This window comes from Salvia splendens, chromosome 16 (genome assembly GCF_004379255.2).
Source record: "Salvia splendens isolate huo1 chromosome 16, SspV2, whole genome shotgun sequence".
NCBI classification, from domain to species: Eukaryota; Viridiplantae; Streptophyta; class Magnoliopsida; order Lamiales; family Lamiaceae; genus Salvia; species Salvia splendens.
The window spans coordinates 17,878,509-17,889,977 of record NC_056047.1 but is presented as its reverse complement, the minus strand read 5'-3'; the positions used below and the strand labels follow the sequence as shown (position 1 = coordinate 17,889,977).

The 11,469-nt window shown below is 39.7% G+C and overlaps 1 protein-coding gene across 3 annotated transcripts; it reads right to left on the bottom strand.

Moving 5' to 3' along the window:
• Window positions 1-264: 264 nt before the first annotated feature.
• Window positions 265-3,020, bottom strand: LOC121772109. Of its 3 annotated transcripts, XM_042169090.1 has the most exons (4): window positions 2,732-3,020; window positions 2,570-2,625; window positions 819-2,482; window positions 265-526 (listed from the first exon to the last, which is right to left on the bottom strand). In XM_042169090.1, the coding sequence occupies exons 3-4, from the start codon at window positions 2,460-2,462 to the stop codon at window positions 500-502; spliced, it is 1,671 nt and encodes a 556-aa protein (XP_042025024.1). In that variant the 5' UTR covers window positions 2,463-2,482; window positions 2,570-2,625; window positions 2,732-3,020; the 3' UTR covers window positions 265-499. The 3 variants fall into 3 exon arrangements, with proteins under 3 accessions (XP_042025024.1, XP_042025022.1, XP_042025023.1); XM_042169088.1 differs by lacking the exon at window positions 265-526 and having other exon boundaries at window positions 660-2,482; XM_042169089.1 differs by lacking the exons at window positions 265-526; window positions 2,570-2,625 and having other exon boundaries at window positions 660-2,482.
• Between the last annotated feature and the right edge of the window lie 8,449 nt (window positions 3,021-11,469).

Below are 11,469 nucleotides of genomic sequence, written 5' to 3'. Positions count from 1 at the left end.
TTAATGGAATTTTTTTCCCTATTTATGTCGAAATTTTAATTCCGGAAATTGTTTAATTTGTAAATTTGTGGGTTTTTTAAATTGTGGAAAGTCCTTCGGGAAATCCTTGGGGATATCCGCCACTGTGCAGTGGGAAGTCTGTATGACGTGGCCGGAGGTGTTTTTGAGAATTCCGCGGGGAATTTCGCCGGGAATTCCGCGCCACTGCTGATGCTGTAACGGCGTGCAAAGTAGAAAATACCACTCCACACATAAGCGAGACTATTACCATTTCAAGCGACTCGACAGCGCATTCTAATTCTTAATATGGATTCGAACAACTGCGTACAAACACAATATGAAAACTCAAGAAATCAAGCCAAAATCATTCTGTGTCTTTTAGCTCTCCTCACAACAGTTTTCAGCAGCAATGCTGCGTTGTTCGTTTATCCTCGACTCCTTGCCTAGAGATTAACCTTGTATTTTGTCTTGTGTATCCATAGATGTAAACGCGTATTTCTTAATGAGCAGACGGAGTATCTCGCACCTGCATTACCGAGCTCAGATTTATTAGTAACTAATGCAGGTAATTGTGTCCAAATACACATCAATACAATGGCTAATTGCTTCTAAATACACAAACTTTCACATCAATACAAATTCTAACACCAAACTTTCAATTGTTCTGATTTTTCAAATGATTGCCAATTTTTAATGTCATCATAATAAGTTGAAGTGGATGCTATATTCTATAGTAGTAGCTCAAGTGTAGAGCAATCCAACTACATTGGTTAAAATGAGGAGACATTACAAGAAAAGGGCTTTAATGTATCAGTTACTTGTATTCCTTCATCATCTGAATGCTGTACTTCCAGTCTAGCCGCGGCAGTTGGGCTCGTGTCGGTGTCGTACACAGGCCCCCTGTTCGGAACATCGTCCACCATCCTTGTATCCGCACTCTCTTGATCATTGGGGACCAGTTCATGATCATCTTCCGGATCTTCTTCTGCCTCGTCTTCAAAATACTCGACCGACCCAACCGATTCTGTTTCCTCCGAACTAGAGCTCTTCCTGCTTGCTTGCCGTTTATACGGTGAGTAGCCTGGCTCATCTGCAATCGCCCGTTCTGCAACGAAGAATGGCCTTATCTTCACCGGCCGCCTCTCTAGCCTGTTCGGGGAAAAGATCAAGGGCATTGCAGATAAATTGTCGCGCCTTCCAAGGAAGGGGCGTCGAGTTAGTGAAGGCTTAATCTCTACTCGAGACTCGTCCCCCATTTCTTTCAGATCCTCTTCAATCAAGTCATCTGGCAACTCGAAAGGATTCGTTCTTCGTCGTGATAAAACTGAAGGAGCCGAGCCGGGGACCGAGTCCTGAGGCAGATCAAACGGATTCCGTCTTGCTGTGGAAATAGGAGCGACTTGGAACTGAAAATCGGAGTTTTCCAACTCCATCAAGTTTATCTCCGGGATCATGCTCCGATTCCTTCTCCTCGTTAAAATCCTCTCCAACCGTTGGTTCCTTTCGATCTCCGAATTCCCAACTTCCATCAGATTCTTCTGATCCTCCTCAGTCCAAGTAATGACAGACTTGGTGTGATCCTCCGTGTCGTCGTCATCGTCTGCAGCCTCCGATTCTTGAACATCGGTCTCATCAGCCAACTCAATGCTGCCGATGCTTGATCCCGGAGATTGCTCGTTTAGGGACGTCTCGGACCTGGCATGCGACACCTGAGCAGGCTGAGGAGCGTCCTCGTCCAAAAGAGGGTGGAGCCTCGTCGGTATTATGTCCGCGATCGAGGCGTCATCCGGAGACAAGCACTCGGACCCTGAGGCCAAACCTTCTCCCTCTCCGTTCCCCCTCTCGGAATCGTACGAATCCCCCTCAGATTTCTCGTGCTCCGACTCCGATTCTAGTAGATCACCAATCACTTTCGAGATTATAGCATAGTGATCAGCCATCACTTCCCCATCACCATCACCAGTCCCCTCTCCCCTCTCTGACTCAATCTCACTCGATCCATCTACGCCTACATGAATCCCCTTACTCAATCCGTCTCCTCCTACACGAATCTCGCCTAGGTTACGCCCTAACAGACTCGAATCCACTCCCAACTTCCTCTCAACACCCCCACCGCATTTCTCAACAAAAAGCTTCTCATCCTTCTCAACAACAACACTAGCATTATCATCGACAAATTTGTGATTTCTAAGTGAAATGCCCTCGTATTTGGACTTCATTTCTTTCTCAGTCTCGTGTATGCTCTTCTGTCCGTAATACAATAGAGTTCCGAGCAGCACGGCCACGCAGACTACGACCGGAGAGACCGAAAGCAACAAGGGTGTCGTGAAAGGAAATGCCCTTGAAATGTATATCATCCCACACACAACAAACACAAGAAATGGATGATGCAAACACCCTCTAATTGGATACATCACACCTTTCCTCATATGATTCCCAAACTCCATTAATGTAACCCCCATTTTATTCCTCCTCCTTAAATCTGCAGTTTTTCATATAAATCCAATAAATTGAAACATGTACATCATCAAATCACAAGAAATAATCAGAATTAATTTTCAATGCTCACCATAAAACTGTTAGGGATTAGGATTAAGATTTGGAAATTCAAGATTCAAATAGCATCTGAGTAATTCAAAACAAGAAAATAAATCAATTTAATCTCCACATACACAAATAAATATTGGATGGGAAATTGATATAATTATGCCAGCTGAAATAGAGATCAAACCTTCAAAACCACAATCTTGAAAAATATTTGTCTCGCTCCCACTTTTTCTCCTTTTCCATTGAATAATTCAATAACTAATTCAAATTAGGAAAACTGATAATCATAGATTACAAAATGTTTGAGGGCTTATAGCCCAAATAATGGTGTGAGACTGAGCCTATGCGTGATCAAAGAGCAATTTTTTTCTTGTGAATTATGGAGTGGTGGAGGATGAGGGTGAAGGTCATTGTTTTCTGGAATTTGGATGTTTGGAATTCTTAATTTGATTTTTTTCTATGATAGATTGAAAGCCATAGATAGGATGCATACCGTTTTTAGATTAACCATTTGTGATTTGCAAAAGTGCAAATTGCCTATAAAGTCATGAACTTTCTCAAAAGTTTGGTTTTTCCCGTGAATATTAAATATTGCGTTAAAAATCATGAACTTTACATCCGAGTGCCGATTTCCCGAGTCGGGTATTCCGGCCATCCGTGTGCTAACGTGTAACTTTTAGCTGACGTGGCGGATGATTAGGATGCTGACTATGCGCTTAAATGGTTTTTTTTTTTTATTTTCCTCTCTCCCTTCCCCTAAGGCCACCCGCAACGCGTCCCTTAGCCGTCACTTATCTCGTCCCGTGGGGACGAGACGGATCAGAGACGGCGTTGCAGCCTTCCGTCTCCATCTCGTCACAGAGAAACGCCCGTCCCGGAGGGACAGCTCGCGAGACGTCTCGCCACTTGCGTTGGCGATGTGACGAGCTCCGGTTCGTCCGTGACGCCCACTCGCGGCCCCGCGAGTGGGCGTCGTTTTTATCCGAAAAAATATTTTTTTTTTCTTTTTTTTAAAATTCAGGAAAAATTCAAAAATTTAAAAAAAAATCCAAAAAATATACTAGCGATTTATAGGCATTTTTTTGCAAATTTTTTATTTTTTTAAAATTTTTTTAAGCCTCCAATCACTTCTATAAATATCAAATCATTCCCACAAATTAATCCACCATAAAAACGACATCGTTTTGTGTTCCGGCTCTCAAGTCACGCTTCCGCCTGCCACGTAAAATAAGTTTATGCCGGAAAACTATCGGGTCAGGTCGGATGGAAACAACCCGGTAAGTTCATGATTTTTAATGCAACATTTAAAGTTTACGGAAAAACCAAACTTTTGTGAAAGTTAATAACTTTATAGGCAATTTGCCGTTTGCGAAAAGTGTTAGTATGAAAATATAGGATTCAAAATTTGCAAGTTGTTTGATTAAAATTAGAGCATTACAAGTAATACAGCATATATTGCAAAAGATAAAAATTTGTAGAATTAAGTTAGTTACATGAGAGATGCTCTATAACAACCGATCAACGGGATAGCAGCTGCTCTTGCAGGAGCATTCAAACGATATGCTCGAGAAGAGTATGGAATCCGTGAAATGATATGGGCTAGATTAGATTAATATAGATTAAATAATTATAATTGAGCTACAATTATAATAGTCCATAAGCCCAACAATCATGGAACCCTGGTGACTCACCATCTATATAATGGTTATTTATTCTCCATTGTGGGAGATGAATAAAATAGCATAACATTAGAGAGAAAATACGCAAAGCTTTATAGAGAGAATTTCTAGCTTTCTTCTACGGAGCGATTGTACCGAGGAATTGTTCCTGCATCGGATCAGAATACACGTGGACCTCGATAGTAGTGGATTCAACTTGCAGGACATAATCGTAGGAGAAAACAACACAACAAGTAAGATTTAGTTTCGTTGTGTATTACGTGCTCAACTTATAATATAATTATGAATCTAGATCTATTATTCTTATCTGCAATTTCCGCTGCGCTCATTAGATGAATACAATAATTCCTAACAGTGGTATTAGAGCCTGGGGCTTGATTCGTAATTAATTTTGTTTCCTAATTAATTTGTGGATGATTTTGGAAATCAAAACTGTGATTTGATTCATTCAAAATTGAAAATTTCACGAAAACAAACGACCACGCAAGAGATGTTCCAAACGAAGTCTAAAATCACTATCGGCTTCGAGTAAACCCAGTCACTCTGCCGCTCCTCGATTTGATCGGCGGCTGCTTCTCGGACACGGACGGAGGGCTCGCACATGGCGCGGCTCCGGCTGCTGGCGCGACGGAGGAAGTTGGCGGCCCCGCGGAGGCTGGGCGGGCTGAGAAGGAAGCGAGGCGAGGCCGGAGATTTGATCGAGGGCGATGTTGCACTCTCGAGGTTGCCGGCGGAAAAGAAAATCATACCCTGCTTCCGCCGACAAATCTAAGAAAATCCGATGCAATCTACCGTCCGAAAGATAGCTCCAACGGATACTTTGTGGAACCAGAATAGGACGACGAGTGTTATGGTTATGGATGTGGAATTGGGGAACCATCTCAATCTCAATCGATCCCTAATCCCTGCGGCGAACACCAAACGCTGATAGAATGTGCGCTGCCTATGATTCAGTCGTCGTGGGTGAGGCGTTTCATGGTTTACTCTGACTTGGAATTTACTTGTGAGGTATTTGATGGTTTGAATGCCCGTGTTTCGATCTGTGGCGATGCGGCTTCCGGTGTCGATCAATTGGGAGTCGATGTGTTTCGACCCCACCGATGATGATATCGCTCTCTTCTTTTTCCCATCTGTGCCCAACCATGAGACCGCCTACGAGTCGCTCATGTTTGATCTCATTCGCGAGGATGCAGCACTCACGGGGAAGGTCATGGGCTCGGAGCTACTGCTCTTCACTTCCGTTAATCTGCCTGAAAGGATAGCGGGCTTTGATGATAATTTAGAATTAATAATATTAATCAAGCCAATAAATTATTATTTACTATCATTATTTTGAATATTAATAGTAAATGTGTCTTTAATATTAGTTTAGAATTAATATTAAGTATCTGTTTATCTTAATTTGAAATTGATATAGATTATATGATAAATTTATTAATTGGATTAATACATTTTGTTACATTAATTTCGAATTAATGTAATTTTAAATCCACATTTAATTGGAGAATAAAATTTAATTTTATTTGTTGAGCATTATTTGATATCCTACGTGATAAGCATGTTATTTGATTTATGCTCATTTTATTTAACTATAGTAGTTAGAGACCGTGTTATAGGCGGCCCAGTATGTGTAGTCCGTGTTATACTATGTCTGGGTAGGCGGCGCCCAATATGTGTAGTCCGTGTTATACTATGTCTGGGTAGGCGGCCCCCAGTAATTGTTTAAGATTTTAATATTAGATATTAAATTGACAATTAGTATCACAAAATTATTCCCCACAAAATATAAGTCTTGTTTTGAAACAAACGCGTCGTCCATCACAATTGTTTGATGCTCCTAGCCTTTTCGACCATGAGTTTTACGCCCTCGCGTTTACTCTAAATCCACAAGGTTTAGGCTCATTCATAGATGCATGGTTGGCATCGTGTGATGGGGTTGACTTGCTTAAATTATTTTGAGTAGCCATCGCAACCAAATGATTTATGGACGCATATTAATTAGATTAATAAACCAAGAATTGTAAAATTGTTGTTACAATTGGCTTGGAGGCCTACCTGGTGATATTATTGTAGTCATCAGCCCTCGCAGTGGCTACAACTATATAGACTTGGATCTTGGACCACTAAAATTTATAATTGATATAAATTCGTATTTTATGTTTGGGGGCATAATATATGTTAAAATTAGTGGGAGCTAATCAATACAATAAACCATTGTTTGATTAGTGATGCGAATGTGATCTTTGTATGCTTTTCTAATTTGCTTTTCTTTTTATTTTCTATTCAGATAATATGTCAAACTTGTGTATGATGGAAACAAACAAATTGACTAAGTCAAATTTCACGGAGAGGTAGAGAGACTGCCCAAAACTCAAGGCACAATGTGCAATGAGTGGGAGCTCAGCTATGTTTGTCATTGAGATAAATATGTCTATGAATAACTCACAGTCCTGGGTATTGGATACCTCTTGTGGTTCACATATTTGTAATAATGTGCAAGGTTTAATTGACAGCAGGAAAGTGAGGCCTGGGGAAGTAGACCTACGTGTTGGAAATGGAGCAAAAGTTGTTGCCAAGCGCGTGGGAACTTATAGATTAGATCTTCCCTCGGGACATAGACTAGATTTACATAATTGTTATTTTGTTCCGGTTATTTCAAAGAATATTATTTCCATTCTGATATTGGACATCGAAGGTTTTTCCTTCCATTTTGCAAACTGCAGATGCTCGTTTTCTAATAATGGATTGTTTTATGGAAATGCCTCTTTAGAGAATAGATTATATATGCTTGAATGCAAACGGGATATTCTCAATGTGCAAAATAAAAGACTTAAGCTACGTAATACGGATAATGCTACTTATCTTTGGCATTGTAGACTTGGTCATATCAATGAGAAAAGGATAGCGAGATTGAGAAAGTTAGACTATCTAAATTCATTTGATTTTGAATCATATGGTGCTTGTGAATTCTGTCTCAAAGGAAAGATGACTAATAAGCCACTTTCTGGGAAAGGGGTGCGTGCTAATGATGTGCTAGAGTTGATCCACACAGATGTGTGCGGACCGTTTCCAACTCAAGCAAAAGGTGGTTATTCGTACTTCATTACTTTCACTGATGATTTGACAAGGTATGGATATGTGTATCTTATGAAACACAAATCTGAGGCCTTTGAGAAATTTAAAGAGTTTAAGTGTGAAGTTGAGAAACAACTTGGGAAAAGTATCAAAACTCTTCGATCAGATCGAGGAGGGAATACTTGAGCCGAGAATTTCTTAATTACTTGAAATCGCATGGAATTCAGTCAGACTGGACACCTCCTGGTACACCACAAATGAATGGAGTATCTGAAAGGAGAAACCAAACATTATTAGAAATGGTTCGATCCATGATGAGTTTAGCTAGTCTTCCTTTATTTATCTGGGGTCATGCTTTATTGACTGCTATTTACATTCTGAATAGAGTTCCTTCTAAATCAATTGAGAAAACACCATATGAGTTATGGTATGGCAAAAAGCATTGTCTTAACTATATGCGGGCCTGGGGTTGTCCAGCTTTTGTTAAGAAACAAATGACTGATAAGTTGGAATCTAAAAGTGAGAAGTGTTACTTTGTGGGATATCCTAAACAAACTAGAGGATATGAATTCTACTGCCCTGGAGATCACAAGGTGATAATCTCTAGGAATGTGAAGTTTCTTGAAGACAATTATGTCTTAAAGGAACAAAGTCACACCATTGTAGATCTTGAAGAAATTCAAGAACCACAAGATAACATTGAGAATGAGTTATTGTCAAATTGTTTGAACAATAACTCAGTGGGAGTTTTTGATGATCTATTGGGAGGGGAAATTACTATTAGAGGAGACCTTAGAGGGACTCTCGAAGAACCTCCTCAAGACAATGAGATGCATCAAAGACAAGATGATACAATAGTTGCATCACCTCTACCTCAAGAAGATCATAGTGATATTCCTGAACCTACTCACATTCAGAATGAACAGCCCGAGCCAAAAGAAAACCAACTCAATAGGCCTAGGAGGATTCGTCGTGCACCTGAGAGACTGAATCTAATGGTTGAGAACCAAGATGAGGAAGTTGATTTAGATGACGATGAGCCTAAGACCTATACCGAGGCGGTGTCAGACACCGATCGAGAGAAGTGGCTGGAAGCCTTGATATCTGAAATGGACTCGATGTACTTCAACTTAGTCTGGGAACTAGTTGATTTGCCAGATGAGGTTTACCCTATAGGCTGCAAATGGATCTTCAAAAAGAAGAGAGATGCATATGGCAAAGTACAAACCTACAAAGCTAGGTTAGTGGCAAAGGGTTATAGTCAACGTGAAGGCATTGACTATGATGAAACCTTTTCGCCAGTTGCTAAGATCAAGTCCATTAGGAGATTACTTGCAATTGTTGCATACTACAATTTTGACATTTGCCAAATGGATGCCAAAACCGCATTTCTCAATGGAGAATTAGAAGGTGATGTCTATATGACACAGCCTGAAGGTTTTGTATCGAAAGAAAGGCCAAATGCAGTGTACAAGCTAAAGAAGTCCATCTATGGCCTTAAGCAAGCTTCGAGAAGTTTGAATATTTGTTTTGACGGAACAATCAAATCGTTTGGTTTTGTCAGAAGCAAAGAGGACCCATGTGTTTATAGTAAACGCGAGAATGGTAACGTTGTCTTCCTTATCATATATGTTGATGACATCCTGATTATGGGAAGCGATCGTTCCATGATGCAATCCGTGAAAGAATGGTTGTCTAGTTCCTTTATGATGAAGGATCTGGGTGATGCTTCCTACATCCTTGGAATTAAGATCTATCGAGATAGACCAAATAGGATGTTAGGATTATCACAATTTACTTACATAGACAAGTTGCTTAGGCACTTCTCAATGGAGAATTCTAAGAAAGGTTTTCTTCCTATGGGACATGGCATTGTATTGTCAAAGAAGGATTGTCCTTCTAATAACAAAGAAAGAGACAACATGAAAAGGATCTCGTATGCTTCGGCTATAGGATCTATTATATATGCCATGATTTCCACTAGGCCAGATGTGGCCTAAGCGCTTAGCATTCCAGACAGATTTCAGCAAAATCCCGGTGAGGAACATTGAAAAATTGTTAAGACTATTCTTAAGTACCTTAGAAGGACTAAAGAATATTTCTTAGTCTATGGTGGACAACCAGAGTTATCAGTTACTGGGTACACTGATGCTATTTTCCAAACAGACCATGACGACTATAAGTCTCAGTCTGGATATGTTTTTGTCCTCAATGGTGGAGAAGTGAGTTGGAATAGTTCCAAACAAAGTACAACTGCCGATTCAACCACCGAAGCCGAGTATATTGCTACATCTGAAGCTGCCAAAGAAGCTGTTGCTTTGTTAGAGTTCGTTAAAGAACTGGTCCGAGTGCCAATAGTGCAACACCTTTGTATTGTGACAACACTGGTGCTGTTGCGCAAGCAAAAGAACCCAGAGCTACGAACAGGAACAAACATGTTCCCAGAAGATATCATCTGATCAGAGAAATAATTGAAAGAGGCGACATAAAATTAGAAAGAGTACCCACTGATAATAATTTGGCTGATCCTTTCACCAAACCGTTATGTATAGCAAAACACAACAAGCACTTTGAGAGCTTAGGTGTTAAGCATGTTGGTAGATGGCTTTGAATCAGTGGGAGTTACAGTTTTATATGTGTTAGAAATATTTTGTGTTGAGACAATATTACTTGATCACATTATACGAAAATTTTATTTTCTATGGGTTTTGTGCACTTATTGGAATAATTGTTTAAAATGTTTGTATTTATTCTAAATATTTGTTCCCTTGAATTATGACTGTCGTTAATGGTGTGAGACATTAATGATATAGTGTAATTCTAAAATAGCCCTAACCAATGATCATCAAGAATGGGATATTGATGATATGTTATAGGTTAGCATGGGGTTTGCATCACATTCTTCGAGAATGTAGTTGTTCTCACAACTATGAGATATTAGATACTCGTGATGGATACATGGTATACTTTGGAGAGTATTGGTATACCCTACTATTAAACTGTTTTGTTAACTGTTTACAGTTTAATAGTACATGAAGTATGTAATAGTCCTTAGATTTGAGGTCATTACACATTTTGTTTGTTAAGTGGTGTGCTTTGACCTTGTACAACGATTTGCCTCCCCTCGGAGGATTGAGACACGGACTTGTGTTGGGTACATCGTAAGATAAATGGAAATGGTAGTTGGGCCAAGAATGAGATTCATTCCTTGATAAGAAATTCGAGAGAACACTAAAATTCTCTATATTACTTGACCACTAAGTCATTGGCCAATGCAAAGATATATTCGATTAAAGTAATTGAATATGATCAAATGGGTCATGTAATAAAGATGAGATAAAGTGATTGAGCTATTTGGATGACACATGACAAATCTTAGGCTCAATCGGGTGGTTCGTGAATGAAAGGATATTACTATAAACTTTGTGTAAAGGCTTGTTTACTGAATTCACGTAAACGTCCTTCATATATCGAGCTACGCTGCCAACGCGGTCTAGAAGTTTTGTGCAGACTTCGATTAGATCGTCGTCGATAATGAGGGCCTAAAGGGTCACACTATATGTGTATTTTGATCCGCTTAAGGGTACAAAGTTGGAATATAATGGTTATTTATTCTCCATTGTGGGAGATGAAAAAAATAGCATAACATTAGAGAGAAAATACGCAAAGCTTTATAGAGAGAATTTCTAGCTTTCTTCTAAGGAGCGATTGTATCGAGGAATTGTTCCTGCATCGGATCAGAATACACGTGGACCTCGATAGTAGTGGATTCAACTTGCAGGATACAATCGTAGAAGAAAACAACACAACAAGTAAGATTTAGTTCCGTTGTGTATTACGTGCTCAACTTACAATATAATTATGAATCTAGATCTGTTATTCTTATCTGCAATTTCCACTGCGCTCATTAGATGAATACAAGAATTCCTAACAATCCGCATAATTTCCCTAAAGAATACAGCATCGTGTTAACGTTGACATGTAGGTGTAGCCGGTTGTAGAGGAAACGACAGCCAATCACACCATCCCCTAAACCTAGCCAATTTGATATTAGCAACCGTACCAGTTTCTTGGACATCAAAACTCAATACGCCATTGTCATTAGGGATGTCAATGTAACCCGAACCCGCGGGCCGACCCGAATAATCCGATAAAAATACAGGGTTAG

Coding starts and splice junctions, on each gene's coding strand:
- LOC121772109 (XM_042169088.1), bottom strand. CDS start 2,462: ATGGGGGTTACATTAATGGAGTTTGGGAATCATATGAGGAAAGGTGTG.